Source organism: Talpa occidentalis, unplaced genomic scaffold, assembly GCF_014898055.3.
Source record: "Talpa occidentalis isolate TD23 unplaced genomic scaffold, MPIMG_talOcc4v2.1 talOcc4.8, whole genome shotgun sequence".
In the NCBI taxonomy this organism is placed as follows: Eukaryota; Metazoa; Chordata; class Mammalia; order Eulipotyphla; family Talpidae; genus Talpa; species Talpa occidentalis.
This window is the reverse complement of record NW_023605194.1, coordinates 61,546,528-61,565,016: the sequence shown is the minus strand read 5'-3', so window position 1 is coordinate 61,565,016 and position 18,489 is coordinate 61,546,528. Positions and strand designations below refer to the sequence as shown.

Sequence of the window (18,489 nt, the reverse complement as noted above, 5' to 3'; positions counted from 1 at the left end):
CCATTAGCGAAAACTTTATTAAGGAATCTGTTATGTCACCTGGGCAAATGCTTCATACATTCATCTGCATCCAGTATTACTACCTAAAACTGGATGATGAATGTTTTTATATGGCTGTGGACATGCTAAGAAAAAAAAGGCCCGATTCCATAAAGGGTAAGTACATTTGTCCTATTTAGAACAGACATAAGTATTATACTATAAAACTAACCCCCAAGACTTGGTTATCAAAAGCTATTTATACCACCATTAAAATTTAATGTATTAATTTCTAATAATAATAGTACATATTAATAACATGCATTCCTTTTTTTAATTAACACACATTTATTGAGCCTGTGCTATATGCCAGACATCATACAGTGTTCTGAAGACCCAAAGACTGCTCCCTTCTTCAAGAAGTTTCCCCTATAATCAGCAAGATAATCATGATAATAAAAAGCATATAATCATGATATTGCACATATTGCTGAAAGAAAGGTATGCATAATATACTATAGGATCACAGAGGAAATTTGAGGAGGAAATACTAAGAATCAGTTTCCGAAAAGGAGATGTCACTTGAGCGAAATCATCCAAGGTAGAGTTGGAGAGGCCAAGAGAGTGATGTTGGAATAATGTTCCAACAACACATCCCTTTGCATGAGGCACGAGAGTGGAAGGTGTATTTAAGAAATGGCCAGCAGTTCAGTTTGGTGGCAATGAAATGTGCCGCTGAAATTCGGGGCTATGAAGCTGGACAGGTAAGTTGAATCCAGGGCTTTGAGAGCCTTATTTATTATGCCAGCATATCTAGAAATTATCTTCTAGGTCAGTTTAGTAGACTGTGGTGTTGTGAGTGTCTTCTGGCTGAGGCCTTGCCATCACCACAATCAGAAGTGTCTGAAGTAAAGGCCCTACTGCCCTGTTTTAACCCTGTTCTTTCTTTTCACCTTGGTCTTTGACGACATCTGGTATAGTATTTCTGTAAACCATGACAGTCACATTAGCTTTTTATTAACTCTCTCTCTCTCTCTCTCTCTCTATATATATATATATATATATATATATATATATATATGTATTCATTCTCTCCCTCAAAAAAAGGTGATTTTTTTAAATTCTCTACTCTATATGTCACTGACTTTCTATGTAGTCTGTAACTTGCTTCTTCCTCTAACCACCCTGGGAATTTATTTTCCTTCCTTTTTGTATAGGTAAGAATGTTGAGAATTATAGAATGCGGTAACCCACGTGAGGTTCTTCCTCTAGGAAGTGACAAAACTGGAATTCAAACACAGGTCTATTTAAAAACTAAATAGCTCTTAGCTACATACCTCACTCTACTGCCAGTAATTGTTTGAGTTCTGGCTTTCCCCCAATTATGACACATTCTTATACATCTTTCTTTTGCTGCTGTCAGCTAAAAAATAATAATAGTTAACATTTAGACTATGATTTTAAAAAGCACTTTTATACTTATTTTCACTTGATCCTCACAATTCTGACAGATGAGGAAATAAATATTTCTGTCTTTGCCTTAAATGAGGAAACAGGTTCATGTTGAATGTTTTACCTAAAGTGACACAACTGGTAAGTAGCAAATAGAAATTGGAATGCATCACTTTAGATTTAAAAGTCCTTGTTTCATACCATATGAAAAAGTTAATGGATAGGTCATAGACCTAAATAGAAAATACCAAACTATAGAACTTCTAAGTGAAAACAGTATAAGATCTTTATAATCTTGGATTTGGCAAATATTTCTTAGATAATACATAAAAAGCACAAATCATAAATTGATAAATTGGGTTGATCAAAGTTAAAAACAATGTCTTTAAAAGACACTTAAGAAAATGAAAAGATAACTCATAGAATTTTACACAAATACTTGTCTGATGAGGGTCTGCTATCCAGAATACATAAATCACTAGTATAACTCCATAGCAAAAAACAATCCAATCCAATCCAAAACACAATCCAACTTAAAAAATGGGCAAAGAATTCTAAGAGACATTTCTTTAAAGAGGAGATACAAATAATTAATAAATACATGAAAAGATGTACAATTATTAGCCAGTAGGGAAATGCGAATTAAAACCATAAGGAGAGATACCATTCCACACCCATTAGGCTGATAAAGATGTGAAGAAATTGGAATGCCAAACCTTGCACAAACTTCAAATGGTTTGACCATTGTGGAAAAACAGTTTGATGAATCTTCAATAAATTAAACATAGAATTATAGTAAAACCAAGCTATTCTGCTCCTAGGTATATACACAAAAGAGCTGCAAATGTGCCCAAATGAAACTATGTCCACAAATGTTCATAGCAGCACTCTTTACAGTAGACATCTGGAAACAACCCAAATGGCCATCAGTTGATGAAAGGATAAACACATCATGGTATATTCCTAAGATGGAATATCATTTAGCCATAAAAAGGAATGGGATACTGATATGTGCTCCAACATGGATGAACTTTGTAAACATTGTGCTAAATGAAGGAAACCAGGCACAAAGACCATATTTCAAATGATTCCATTTATATGCAAAAAGGGAAATGTATAGAATCAGAAAGCAGATAAATGTTTGCCAATGGCTATTATCAGCATAAAATTTTATATTATGTATATTTCACCACACACTAAAAAGAATAGGTGTACATAGCAAGCAAGAACACACACACAAATATTGAACATCATTGCTTTTTAGGGTGTACAAATTAAATTTACAATGAGTGGCTCAAGTAAAAAACTCTGAAAATACCAAATTGTGGCAAGCATGTGAAGAAACTACAGTGCTCACATTACTATGGAAAAGCAAAATGGCACAGGCCCTTCAGAAAAGTTTCACATTTTCTTACAAAGTTAAATATACCATTACCATATGACCCAGCGACCCTACTCTTAGGGATTTACCCAAAAGAAATGAAGGCATACATTTACATAAAAACTTTTATCCAAATATCCATAGCAACTTCAGTAATTACCAAAACCTGGAAATAATCCAAATATTCATTATTTGATAAATGGACAAACTGTGCATCCATAAATGAAAAACTATACAATAATAAAATAGAGCAAACTAATATTAACAATAACAGGAGTAGTCTCAGAAGCATTATCTAAATGAAAGAAGCCAATCTCAAAGGCTATAGATTGTATTATTCAGGTTGTATGACTTTCTGGAATAGACAAAACTAAGGACAGAAAAGCGATTAGTGTTTGCCAGTAGCTGTGATTGGGGAAAGGCGAGTATCTTACCAAGGGGCACAAAGGAATTGTGTGTGGGAGGTTATGGAAGTGGTACACGACTGTAACATTGCCAAAGCTTAAAAATCACTGGCTATAAAAAGGTTCATTTATTGTATTTAAATCATATCTCAACCTGACTCTTAAAATCACTTGTTTTTTCAAAAAAATTTATTGAAGTAACACTCGTTTATGATATCTTATAGGTTTCAGGTATACATCTTTATAAGTCCACATCTGTATATATACTACATTATGCTCTCCACTGAAGTCTAGTTTCATCCTTCCTCATATTCTGTACCTCTTTCTTACCCTTCTGGTAACCACTAATTTGGTCTTATATTGAAAATTTTATATTTTTTTTATAATAGTTCATTTGTTTTATTTCTTTATTGTCACATTGAGTAAAATTATGAGGCATTTATCTTTCTGCTGCTAATTTATTTGCTTAGCATAATTTCCTCAAGTTCCATCCCTGTTGTTACAAATGGCAGTCTTTCATTTTTAATAGCTGAGTAGTATTCCACCTTGTGTGTGAAAAGACAACTCTTTTCATGTGTGTGTAAGTGCATATATGTGTATGTATGTGTATATATATATATATATATAAATATATACCACATCTTTATCCAGTCAACTGGATGTTATATCCAACTCTTGGCTATTGTGAATAATTGTGAATAATGCTGCAATGAACATGGGGGTACTTAAATATCCAAAATTAGTGTAAAATTTCTTTTTTTAATATTCCCCATTAAAGAGCATAAGCATTGATTCTTTTACACTTGTAAAAATAGATTGTTTCTAGACCAGAAGATCAAAATGACTGTTTTCTTTTTTTTCCATAATGGCACAATCCAAATAAAAAGCTGCTGGGTTCATTCAACAGCAATGAGAAAAGAAAAGAAATGATTTCTCCTTCTGGGATGTCAGAAAGAAGAAAAGAAAAGAAATGGGAAAAGGATGAGGAAGGATTGAATTAGTGGGAAATTAAGCAACTAAGAACTTAAATGGGGGGAAAGTAGTGATTAGGCTTAGTTGAGTAGGAAAGATGATTTTATGTTTATCTTGCTTCTCATGATCAAAAGCATGCTTGGCCATCTGCCTCCTAGGAGCCCAAGCAGTTGGATCCTTTGAGAAATTGTGGTACCACAGCTATATGTAAATGTAAGTGAAAAGATTCCAGTGTGTTAAGTCATCTTCTGACCTAGAATTGGTTTCTGTATCCTTCCACCTTACACTGTGCTCAGCAATTACTAGTAAAACAGAAAATTCAAAGACTTAATGAATGAATATACTAAAACTTGCTGAAGGGCAGAACAATTTTCTATTAAATTAAAAACTCTAAAGGGCAATATAATAAGAGTATTATTTTGTCTATTATTTCTACAGCTGTACTGGAGAAAACAGTATCTCATTCTTTATTGTGTGCTTATTCTGAACAAGTCCTCATCAAAATAGACTGCTCCGTTGTTTTCGGAACCTTAAAAAAAAAATAGATCTAAACAGATTGAATGTAGACTTCAGTAATTGAGTGTACAATTTCAGCAAAGTATGTCCTTTGCAGCTCAAGCCCAGTAAATATGCTACATGGATCATATAATTGATTTGTGGCGCATTCTGCCTGCATCTACCCAATGGTTTATTAAAATAGAATAGACAAATACCAATAAAGTGAAAAGCTCCACTGAGAATTGACCAAACCACACCACTTTCCTCATACCTAGGGTAGTCCAACCAATAGCAATTTTATAGCAGCTTTCCCTATTACCAGATAGAGAGCTCTGTCACCCAGGTTCTCACAATATAAGCAAACTGTTCCCTCAAGCATAACAAAGAAATGGGTTTATGAAATCACCATTAAATATAATAGAACCCTAGAGAGACTAGAACAGAGGCACAGTGAGATGACAAACATGACACATAAGAACCAATTAAAAATGTACCATCTCTGCAGGAAAACATGCATGTGTTGGTAAAGCTCTTTATAAATATTAAGTACTGTAACACAAGAAAGTAAGACTGAGCGCCTCAAACATCAGTAGTCCAAAGAAGTACAATTTTCTTTAAGGAAATATGGTCCTCCCTAGTGGCCTAGAGGTTAAGTCTCAGAGCTATCACTGCTACAGCCTGAGTTCAGTGCCTGGCCAGGGAGCTAGCAGACCTCTCTTGTCTCGCCCATGCCCTCCTCAGGCGTGTATTTCAATGGCTCTGCCTGTTCTGCTCCCCACACTGTCTCTGATGAATCCTCTCACCTCTGGCACCTCTGGCCTACACTCCAATTCTTCTACGCAGAAATTTTTAAAAAGTAAATAAAAAAGAAAATATCTTTAAAAAATTTGTCAAGGAAATATACCTAAAATAGATTAAATGGTATGATCAGCACCCTCCATTTATTATAATTATTCCTGTTCTGATTATCATTTATCTTCAATACTGTGTATTATCAAGAAATATTCCTTATCATCACTTTTCTAAATAATATAGCAAATACATTCTGTGTATATAATTCCTGTGCCACAAAAATGTAAGCATAAGGAGTCAACTATTCTAAGAATTTTAAAAAGATATAGACATAAATTGACTGTGTCACCCAGAAAAAATTGGTTTCTTTTCTCTCTGACACCTACAGCTTTCAAGAATGTATTTACCATCTCTCAGGGAAAAAATTATTTAAAAGATTTATTTACACTGTGTCTGTGTAGGTTCACTGCAGCATAGCTATAAACCATAGAAATAGCATGGATGAAGTCACTGTGGTCTCCATCTTTTAAAATTAAAGGTAAATATGTGTATCATCATATACACACATAAGTATTCACATAGACACATTCATCTAGTTATAAAGTATACACTTTCAAGGTATAATATTCTCTATAGTAGCAATTTATGAAATGATGGTGAATTATTTGGGTAAGAAACCATTCTCATTTCCTGTTTGAAATTCTGGCTGACTCAGATACTCCTGGTGTCTTTGCCTGGTGTCTACAAATGAGCCAGACACAGAGAACTAGCTGCCTAGAGTGGGAACATACGTGTCAGAGCAAGGGTTACAGGGAGTAGAACAGTGGTCTCCTGGACAGTGTAACTACTCAAAAATTGGATTAGAATGGTAGCTTATTGTGTTGCTAAAGTAGGAGATTAATAACACGGTAATTTATTATTTTTTTTTTTAGATTTATTTATTCATGCATACAAGAACTGGGGTATAGGCCAGATGCGAGGGAGGGTGAGAGGATTCACCAGAGACAAAGCAGGGAACAGAATAGGCAGCCTGACTGAAATACACTGCTGAAGGGAGCGGTGGGCGAAAACAGGAGAGGTCTGCTGTGCCATGTGGGATTCTCGCTTATTGGCCTGGATTGAACCCACGCTGCAGAGGCTGCAGACAGCTTCACAGCACAGCGCTCAACCACCTGTGCTACCAGGGGAGGCCCTAGAGACATACTGCAGGGGAGGAGGAGGGAGAGGGATCAGAGGGAGGGAGGGAGGAGCACAGGGAACTGAGGTGATGGTGCACGGGTTAATTTGTGAAGGAAACTCTATGGGGACTATACCTGAGAGGGTGGGGGGACGCAAATATTGTTTAAAAATGAATGGTGATGTAAAAATTTAAAAAATTAATATTAAAAATAAAATAAACATACAACAGTCCAAAAAAAAAAAAAAAGGAAAAGAGACTAAGAAACCAGAGAATGTTATTTTCATGGAGGAAAAAAAAATCATTTCATATTTAAAAACCATTTGTGGGCCTCCCTGGTAGTACAAGAGGTTAAGATGCAACCTATGAAGCTATCCACAGCCACTGCAGCACAAGTTCGATCCCCAGCCAGGGAGCTACCCATATGCTGCAGCAGACCTCTCCTGACTCACCTGCTGCTCCCCTCAGCAGTGTATTTCGTCAGTCTGCCTGTTCTGTTCCCTACTCTGTCTCAGGTGAATCCTCTCACCCCCTCACAACTCTGGCCTGTACCCCAGCTCTTGTATGAATAAATAAATAAAATCTTAAAAAAAAAATTTGAACACTGGGATTTAAAATTTTCAAAATTTTAAATAACTTTTTGTTGACCAACATACATACATTCTTTGAACAAACATTTATTCAAAATCAATCATGTGAAATGGAGTAATTAAGATGCTGGGAATACAAAAATGAATGAGACACATCCCCCATAACTTATTTCTGTGGACTCAAAAGGCTTTTAAACATCAAATATCTCTTAGCAAATTGCAGTTTGGTGAGTTAAATATAGCAGAATGAGCAACGTTTTATTGCATTTTCACCAAACTCTAAAGGGAGTGATAAAAGTAATAGAAAGGCGTAGAGACATTATATTTTTAATTTGGCTAGTAGAAAACATTTTGAACTGTTAAGAAAAAGATCTGTATTCAGCTTTCATTTCTCAGATCTTCTTTTCCCATATCATGGGATTTGCCTTAGGGGTTGATAGTGTATTTTTCATTACTAGTGCAAGCCTGAAGGCCCACATTTTTTTAGAGCACCCAGATTGGTTCTTTATCCACAAATATGTAAGCAGACATTTTTATTGATAAGTGTTGATCTCTCCTTAAGGTATTTACATTTCTCCCTGTTTTGTGAACAGGCATGTAATAGATGCTATAATCAATACCTTAGGAATGTGGTAACCATGGGAAAACATATACAGAGAAACAATTCAAACCATATTTTACCTCTAGACAACTGGAGTTTGAAGGTTGGCATGTATTTCACATTTGATTAATTCTTTTTTCTCCAATCTATATTTTTCCCCAAACATTGTATGGTTACTGCTTGAATATTTTGCCACAAGTTAACAAAGAAAGAATGTGTTGTTTAGATTCATAATTAAATTTAGGTTCATATCTGTAAGAGGTGGTGTGTGTTTCTGGAAAATAAGTTTTACACAAGATTGTATTCCATTTAAAAGAATTACTCATCCACTCACCAAGCACAAACTAAGGCTGTCCATTGTTGCCTGTGATTATTGATGGTTTTTCAAAGCCACCTCCACCTATATGGAACACCTTCCCCAGAGGCTCTCCCACATTAAGTTCTTTGCTGTGGTTCCAAGTGTCTTTGTTTCAGTAAAATCTCTCTAAATACTTTGGGAAGCAATATAATACTGTTGTCTTTTTATTCTGCCATTGAAATCCAGAAAGCAAAAATATAGCTCTGAGAATTTAATGAAAGGAATAACCTAAAATAAAAGATATACCCTCATAAATTTATAAATAGATTATTTAACTCTGCAAAACTCATAATTCTATGTTTTCCTCATCATCCCTAAATTGACTTTTGAAAATCACTGCCTTTGAACTCTGCACTGGACCTATGAAAGTATAAACTGACCAAATATTCAGTGTGTGCTCTCTATGTGCCATGGCATGGCTTCAGATTAACACTGGCAGCAGACTAGAGGAAGTGGGAAAATGTAGTGTCAGCTCCATACCACCTCACACTTCCTAGCTGCTCATTTCACCAATGTGGTCAGAACCTCATCCACATGATGAGCTGGGGAAAGGTTGATGCAAGGAGATTATAGCTCAGAATTTACCCCAGTCAAGTTATTGTACAGCTAGGTGACAGTAAAATTTCCCCTAATCTGGGGACAACTTAGAGTCACTCTCAGACATTGGAATTAATAAAAGCAATAAAAAAGATGCAGTGTGAGTATTAAAAGCACCAATACTTCCTTTGACATCTCTATCTGCTGTCAAGACTCAAGGTCTACCCAAGGCTAAATGGTGTGACCCTTAAAAGTGTCATGTAGCATAAGAAAACAGTACAGGTATGTGTATTCTTTTTACAGCACCTAGGTTTCTTTTGTTTTTTAAGATTTATTTATTTATGCATACAAGAACTTGGGTACAGGCCAGAGGTGTGGGGGGGTGGTGGTGAGAGGATTCACTAGAGAAAGAGTGGGAAACAGAACAGGCAGATTGACTGAAATACACTGCTGAGGGGAGCAGCGGGCAAGTCAGGAAAGGTCTGATGCACCATGTGGGTATCTCCCTGGCGGGGATCAAACTCGTGCTGCAGTGGCTGCAGATAGCTTCACAGGTTGCATCTTAACCCCTTGCACCACCAGTAAGGCCCTATGTTTCTCTTTTTAAAATGTGAGTTATATCAAATGCAGTTGAGAAATAGAATATCAGTATAATAGGGAGATCATGTTGGTTTCATACATGTTTGTGCTTTCAAGTGAGCATTTTTTCACGCAAAGATAAAGCCTTAGCGCACGTGAACATCTTCAGGGGAAAGATATCTCCTGAGGTGCCTCCCTTTAGTGCAAATAGTGGCTGTTTCAGTGGCCCCTAGAACTGCAGTGTTTCCCACCACGTTAAGCTCTTCAGCAACGATGGGGTGCTTGATGAGGAAACCACAATGACATTTCCCCTTTGCTTTTTGATCTAGAACAAAATGATCTCTTTTAGCAGCACCACCCAAAGGTACTACATCTTGAAGGAGAAAGCACAACCCCCAAGGATCCAGCTGCAAAGGATGGAGCTCTCTAGTTAGAGGCAGAGCCTGGGAGAATGCTAACTGTGCTAGTTACTTTTCTGTGATATTTATTGGTTTATTTGGTGGCCATTTCAGTGCTCCATAGGTTTTGACTCATCTGCCCCAACTCTGTTTTCCCAACAAACCCTGATACTATTAGTGTGCAATTTTATAAAACTACAGTTGTAGACAAAACACCTGTATTTTATTTTCAGACTGTAGTTAAAGGCCTGATCCGACTGGTGGAAAGGCAGTGGTCTGGAGCAGGATCATTAGAAGGTTATTAGAAGGAACTGAATTGCACCTCTGGCATCATCTGGAAGAAATGGCTCCTGATGGGACCCTAATTCTTGGTATTGAAATATCTCTGATTCAGAGAAAGACAAAACATTAGACTATCCTGGCTTACTAGGAAAAAGGGGTAAAACTGTAAAAAAATATTTAATTCCCTTCTTTCTAATTACACACTTGCTCTGCAATCTTCTAGTCCTGGATTGGTATATAGGATTCCTCTCAAGTGCCAACTCCAATTGACTGGTAGTGACTGCTAGAAGCAATGAAGTGAGAAGAATGCTGAGGCCATTTCTGGGCTCGGTGGAAAAAGACGCCACAATTGATTAGTGATGTCTGTCAGGAGTTCTGCACATGCGTCACTCCTATAATCTATGATACAGTTGAGGAAATTTGCCTACTAAGATGAATGGCCTGGGAAGACAACCAGACTCAGTTCTGGAATCGGTACATTTACCTTTGTAAATGAATAAATCGATTCTCTGATAACCAGTCTATCTCTGTCAGTCTCACCTGAGACTCCTCATTTGGGTGAGCTGAGAAAATGGAAGGTTTAAACCAGCAATGCTGAAAACATTAGAAGTCCTGACACAGAATTGCTGCTTCCCTAAAAAGGCTCTCTTTAAAGTGTCCTGCCACTCATTACCTGTTGGCTTCTGTATGTTTTCTCTGAAGTATTAACTGCATTTCTCCCCTTACTCTACTTACTATCTGGCATATTTCATCCATTTGCTAAGATGCCATCATATTGGCATATACCAGGGGACAGCCAAGATGTAGTTTTCATGTTTGAACTTGATTATTGCTGGCATTCTAACAGGCTCATCACTACAACCCCTTGATATTTAAATTAACAGTTATTTAAGGACCATTTCAGAAAAAAAAATGAGTCCTGTTTGCTATCTGTCTGATAACCTTTCTTTCTCACTTAACAGAAAGTACAGAATTAGAACTTGCGGAACAGAGGTCAGAAGCTCAGAAGAAAATCCCAGAAAGTACAATTTAGTGAAATACTCTTACAAGAAATGCTGCATTGCCAGTGTTCTGGGCAGAGGGCAGGTTGTATGGGGAAGAGAATGGAGCTTGACAACTCTGCTTTGAAGAGTGCTTCAAAGTAGACACTGGTTGTGAAGAAGTCTTTGGAAAGCCTTACCCAACATAGTCATCTTTTATTTCCTTTGTATGTCCCCAAAAGATCTACATGTAGATAAGTCTGTAAGAACTTTTCTAGTAAGTTAAAGTTTTGTGTCGTATTGGCATCCTTTTTTTTTTTTCCTTTATCATTGCTATTTCTTCCAGTTGATGGTGCCTTCAATTTGCTGAAATGCAGTATAATCTACATCCAGAACACCTGAGGAAATATGGCAGCAAGAACTTGATTGTTCACTGGTTGTCTAAGTTCTCTCATCAAATCGATTGCACGTTTAGGATTAAAACTTATAAGACCTGGATCTTTCCCTAGAACCACGTAAATATTACCAAGTACCATCTATCAGGAAGATAAGCTTTAAGAAGCCAAATCATGGATTGGATGTCCAGATAGATATGGTCAACCTAAAATACAGCTGCTCTATAGTCCCGATTGTTCTTTGTGGGTAGATGTCTGCTGTCCAAGGACAAGTTTCAGTTGTCAGCATCAGTGTGGAAGGAAGACCACACATTGTCATGTGTGTCACTGAATGAATATCTTTGCTGATTATCAACTATCATGTGAAAATACCCAATGCCCTACTTGTCTGCCTCTCTCTTTTCATCTTTAACTTCATTCTCACACCAAAGGAACTATTTTATGTGATTTTTTTTGTAATTCATAGTCATGAAACAAAGAAACTGTTGGGTTGAACCCTATAAAAATGGACATTATTTTACCATTTCTGACACACAAAATCAGCAAATATGAAATACGTGGTTCAGCTTAATATGTGACATACGAGATGTTCACATCAAGCAGTTGAAATGAAAGTGAGCCCTTTGTTGAGAGCCTTCTATATACAATAGCTCTTCCATCTGAGCTTCTGCCAACTCTATGTGAGCTGCTCAGTAACATTTTTTTTTGTGTGTATGTAGATGGTTTCCTGTGAAGACCTTCATTTGAGCAACTGTGTGTATAATTTTCTGCCTTTTTCTTTTAACTCAACAAACTTATTGCACCCTTAATATAGGCTAAGCATTGTTCTCAGTCTTAGATACAAAGATTAGTGAATCACAATCCTGACTTAGGAGCATGCAATCTAAGAAAAGAGGCAGGTGTGGACATAATTATAGTTGCAAAATAACAAGTAGCATAATAAATACAAGTAACATCCTGAAAAGGAACTCACACTGGCTGGCAGGGCAGGAGGACCTCAGAGCAAGTGACATATGTTCTGGTCCTTGAAGGATGAGCAGTTAATTTGGCAGGAAAGAGAAAGAACAATATAACATCACTGTACAGAATGATTTGCTCAAAGTCACAGAAGCACATCAAAGAAGGGTGTGTTTGAACCTTAGTTTGAATGTAGATAGGACATGTAGCAAAATGAGAGAAGTGACAAGAGATGAGGTTTGGATGACAATAAGATGTGATTATGAAAGGCCTTCCATGTGAGACCAAGGAGTTTGCATTTTACTTAGTAGATGGAGAGAAGTAACAAAATACATTCACATAGATTTAAATAGCTTTGGAATAAAATGTTATTTTGTGCTTTGAATCTCCATTCAATTCATTCATCACCTAATTTCTAGAAACATTGCATTTGTGAACCTGGAACCTCAGCTTCTGTAAGCAAGAGATTCCTCTGACCAGCTCTGGCACACCTGTGAACTGAAGCAACCTGAATCTCCAAGAGGTGGTTTCAGCACTGACATGTCTCTTAAACAAAGTCATTGAACTGTGGTTCCTCACTGTGACTGCAAGTGTAGCCAAAGACTGAGTTATTGTGGGAAACTGTGGCTTTGACAGTTGCGTGCTTCTCCACGGCAGGGTTCTTTAATTCATGTGGGGAAGGAGCTTGCCAATGTACACTTCATGTTTTCATATTTCCTTATTGGGTATTTGCAAAACGGGTGATTCTACCTATATGCAGCAAGATTGATTTCATTCAAGCTGCAGACTGACTGAGAAGTGGCCCAGCTCTCCAGTCTCGTATTCTGACATCTGACATTTACCACTTATCAAATGAAATGACACAGCACTAGTACACCAGCTCACCCCTGGGCAGAACATTTTTCCTGAAGATCCCTTTTACTTAAGACTTGCATAATGTTTAATAGTGCAGTTGTTTATCTACACAGAGACATCAACCAAAATATGCCAAAATGTTACCATGATGGAGATGATATATATGAGTGTACATAAACTATGCATAGATAGACACACATATAAGCATATAGGTGAATATCCCATTTGTGTGAATTCCAGATTCATAAAGCTATGTGACTATCAAACATTCTGCTTTGTTTTTAAAATTACACGTACATGTTTGTGTGCATATAAATGCATGTATATGTGTACATATATGTGTATAAATGAGTTTTCTATTCTATTTATGTGTATTTTCAAGATGCATAAAACTAAGTGACTATCAAACACTTGTTTTACCTAAATCAGGTCTCTAAGGAAATGTTTCTGAAAGTGTTGAAAATGTGAGTTCTGGAGTCAGCCTGCTCAATTCCATTTCTTTATTCACCTCCTAGTTTTCTGTCCTTGAGCAAATTACAGTCTTTCTGTGTCTCAACTTTCTCATCTATAAAATGAGAATAATCACCTCATGGGGTTGCTTTGTGAATTAAATGGGGTGTGCATGTAAAGCACTGGGTATGCAGTAAGCATTCAAGAAATACTAGCAATTAATACCTTATGCATATTAGAATTGGTTCTTCAATGTGAGTGCAGGAAAACTAATAGCTGGCATCTCGAGGCCTATTCCGAGCCAGAAAGTTACTTACCCAAATTGCCAGGCTTCTTCCCAGTTCTGTCTGGGTTTCAGGTATATATATATTATAGTATCCCTTACTCTCAGACTGTCATTTGTCATGTTCTGAAGTTGCTAATATATAGGAACCTAGCAGTGTTCTTCCTCCCTTAGTGCTTCACTGATAATTCAAATTGTCCCTGTTAAAATTCCATGGAACCAGGAGTTTAAAGGTTCTGATTGAACACCCAAGTCTGTGTTTCACTGTGCCCTGTGTGCTGTCTATTTTAACCCCTCAAAGATTTTTTCTGCTGATTTCAAGATTAATGGCTCTGAAAAGATATATCCTACATGATCTCACTTGTATGTGGAATCTAAACTAGTCAAACTCATAGAAACAGAGCAGAATGGTGAATGCCAGAGGTGCTTAGTGCCAAACCAAATATCAAGTGTCCAAGATAATTATATTACACTTCGACTCATTCTCCTGACTATGAATACTTATTAGTGACATCCATTCTAACTTTGAGGCAGTTTTTCTTTAAGAAATAACTTCTGTACCTTTTATATTACTTCAAATATTGTGAACCTGGTCCTACAAAATAAAGTAAATCCCAGATTTTAGCTGATTCCCCCCTTTTTGGCTCATAAGTAGTAAATTTGATGTTTCAGTAGACTTTTTATATATAAGGTTTATGTTTTTAAATTTTGAAACACTACAATTGCTCTTATTTTGTCTTTTGGCCATGTCCCTCCCTCCAGGCAACCCCCTTTTGCAACACACACACACACACACACACACACACTCACACACACTGATCTGTCCCACAGTTTCCTAACACGTTGCTCTCTTTTGCCATAGTTTGTGGGTGTTTACACGTACTGCTCCTTCTCTGTGGAGCTCCCAATCTTGTCATTATCAAATTTATCACACTGAAGTGAAATGACCAGCCACCACCCCTTTGAAACTTTCTCCATCTTAGTAGCTGGGGTGGACCCCGCTTCCCAAGTGTACTTAAAGCACCCTCTTCCTCGCCCTGTGTTAGTCCTTATTATTTACCAGTAGTCATAATGAACTGGAAGCTCCTTAAAGGATATAGCTCTTAAGTCTGTTTTGTATTCACCTCATTCATCTGGCACAAGGCAGGTAACTCAAAAATTGGGGAATGATTTCATGATCATCATTTCCCTATTATGAAAAAAAAAAATCGGGCCTCCCTGGTGGCGCAGGGGTTAAAATCTCAGCACTATAAAGCTATCAGCAGCCACTGCACCATGAGTTGAATGAATCCCTGGCCAGGGGAGCTAATCCACATGGCACAGCAGACCTCTCCTGTTTTGCCCACTGTTCCCCTTCGGTAGATCCACCTGTTCTGCTCCCCACTCTGTCTCTGGTGAATCCTCTCACCAACTCCCCCTCGCACCTCCAGCCCACACCCCAGTTCTTATAGACCTAAATAAATAAAAATAAATCTTTTTTTAAAAATCATTGTATTTTCAACTAATTCAGCACATCAGGATCTACTTATTCTGAAGTTTAACATACTTCTGATGATCTTATCAAAAAACTAAAAATGTAAACACATTTAAGAATGTCAGCGTAAGCATTTGGGCAAAGAGGATTTTAGGGGTAACATTTGGTTGTCTTTCATTACTTGTTGTAAGACACCTTCATTTCTCCAGTACAGAAGCCTTCCCCAGCATATCAACAATATCAACAATCAAGCATCATATCACCAGTTGTAATTCTTTTTTTGTTTTACTTTTTCAGGTTACAAATGCTGTTGCCAATTATCCTGGTCAAATGACTCTGCATCTCAAACCTTTCCTTGCGTGTGGAGGTGATGGATTTACTCAATCCAACTTTGATGGCTGTATCACTTCTGCCCTATGTATTCTGGAAGCATTAAAGAATCATATTTAATACCTGTATCCTTATTTTCTACTTATATTTTGAGTTTTTGTCTTCATAATTTTTTGTTACTGATTATTTTGTTTTGTGGAGAGAAATTACTGGAAAATTGTTCTTCATTTATTGTCATTTTTCATATGGAATGTAAAATCAATTTTATAATTTCAATAGTTACACTCCACGCTAGAATAAAAGTTTTTTGTACCTGATGCCTTTGGCCACTTTTCTGAATTGCCATGACTCCTTGTTGGAGGAAAAGTAGTGCTTAAATAACAAATAAATCTCTCTCAAAATTATGTCAAATGCAAATTAATAGTTCATGTTCCAAAATCTTTATTACCCTTTTCAAACTTTTTGTTCTAAATAAAGAATAAGAATTATCAAATTTGGAGGCAACTTAACTGACAAATCTCTCCTCAAATTTCAGAAAATAGCTAGATTCAACTTGACTTTCTACTTTCACATAATACTTAATATTAAAGTTGAGAAAATATATTGGTATCTACCTTTTGCTATTTCCTGTTGCTCTTACTGTTACCTTTATGTGTTCTCCATTAAATGCTATAGAATTTAGACTCTGACAAGTTTAATGAACTTAACACCAAAAAAAAATTACTGGACCAGAAAATAGATGCACTTAAAATAGTTCAATATTTGCCAACTTAATGGTTCAGCCTATCAAACGCACACTTCCATGACAACCCTGTGACTTGCTGGCTGTGGAGAAGTTGATCTCTAGCCTTCTAAATAACAAGTTACCTTTGCTAATTTAAAAAATAAATGCTAAGTACTTATTTTGTCATTTTGAAAGGAAAGAAATTGTTGCAGCCTCTCAATTTCAAAAAGACTTCTTATCTTGGTAGCATCTAAAGTTTCACTTATATATGCTCACTATCATACACACAAATGCACAGGTACAGGCAGACAGTGCTTAGGTATTTACAATCAACTGATGAAAAACTAAACTACCTACAAGTGGTTAATATCACTTGTCTTCTAAAGTAGAGAAAAGACAAGAGAAATTAATGTAATCTCTGGCATGATATGATGAAAATATTGAGATTAATTTCATCATGTTGGCCCATACTTGATTAAGACTGATTTTTATTTTGGTTATCCTTAAAATATGGTAGAAAAATAATTCAACATATTATTTGTTTTAACTATTATAGTTTTGGAGCCGTTTGATTAAAAGCATCTTGAAATTTTAACAATTTTGTACTTGTCTCATGAATTTATGTCCTCCAAAGATGAGAGAGAAAGAATGCTTTATAAAGGTGGGGTAGGACTCTTCTAGGTCATTACTTTTAATATCTTTTAATATCTTTAATTACTTTTACTATCTTTCAATATCTGTTCATAGCTATTCATTCTCAGTGTTTCCCAGATAATTCTGCACCTGTTTTGAGAAGATTATGGCAACATGAGAAAAGACTCAACCTGGATGATTATGCAAATCATTGTCACTTTGTTATTTTAATCAGTTTTAAAACTCATTTTACATTTGAATCTGTCTTTGATAGGAACAGACCAATACATTGATGTTCAAATAAGGAAAGAAAATGTATCAATGCTTGTGTTTTATTTACCTCTTCCACTTTAGAAATGAAGTGGTTGTGGGAATATCTTGAGCTGGAAACCATCCCAGAGGGCCATGGAACTCTGATGGACAGGCCACAGAGCCAAGGTATCAATCAAGCCCTCCCTTCCCCAGGAAATAGGGGTCAGTGCCATTTGGAACAGTTTCCACGGTGTGTGTACGTCAGACTTACAGGACCACACAACACCATAATATTTCCAAACAAAAACTTTTATTAATCAAGCCAGCCAAGGAAAGCTGCTCTATTTTGAAGGTAACATATTTAAGTGAGAAACGGCTTGAGCAGTGGGGTGATTTAATACTTGTTAGCTGATAAATATAGTCTTTGCAGAAATAAAACTTTATGATGCAGTGTTGAAAAGCTTAATTACTAAACTGTCAATGCATGTCTTACTCAGGCAGCAAGGGTGACAAATGATAGCAGTGGAATAGTATTTTTCACCTTTGGCATTTCTGAAGGGGAAAAGTATGTCTGAAAACGTTGAGAAAGCTGCAATAATCCCAGACCAGATATTACTGAGGGGGGAAAAAAGACGCTTCATTGAGTCACCAAGCCTTCTGTGCAAAATGCCATTGTTCCCACCCCCCCCACCCCCGCCTACCCACCACCTTAAGTAAAAAGAACAAGGTCGATTTCACATTTATCTGATATTTTATACTCATCCAAGTGTGTGTGTGTGTCTATATGTGTTTGTGTGTTTATGTCACTTTCCATTCTCCCAACACTCTTGTGAAACATATAGACCAGGGAATATTTATTCACATTTGACAAATGAGGAAATCAAACACAGAGATTGGCCAACCAAGGTCACATAATGATAAGCCAGGACAAGAACCCAGGCCTCCCATGACCCATTTCTATTTACGTGGCACCACGCTGCTGCCAGATGAACATGATAATTAAAGCTGAACTAAAATATGAGTTGGAGGTACAGTCAGCATCATGTGGTCCTCTTATTGATGTTTCATTTCAGGGAGCTAACACTAATCCTGATGTGATATATACAGGAGTCTAATATGGAATAAAGTCTCCATAAGTACTGGCTAAATGATTTAT

General features: G+C 36.6%; 1 protein-coding gene across 2 annotated transcripts in view; it reads left to right on the top strand.

Moving 5' to 3' along the window:
* RNLS (renalase, FAD dependent amine oxidase) overlaps nucleotides 1-16,217 on the top strand; it is a 289,771-nt gene extending 273,554 nt beyond the window's left edge. For both annotated transcript variants that reach the window (XM_037496516.2, XM_037496518.2), the window contains exon 7: nucleotides 15,692-16,217. In XM_037496516.2, coding sequence (XP_037352413.2) covers nucleotides 15,692-15,844 — 153 coding nt within the window. In that variant the 3' untranslated portion in view covers nucleotides 15,845-16,217. The remainder of the gene's footprint in view (nucleotides 1-15,691) is intronic.
* The last annotated feature ends 2,272 nt before the right edge of the window (nucleotides 16,218-18,489 follow it).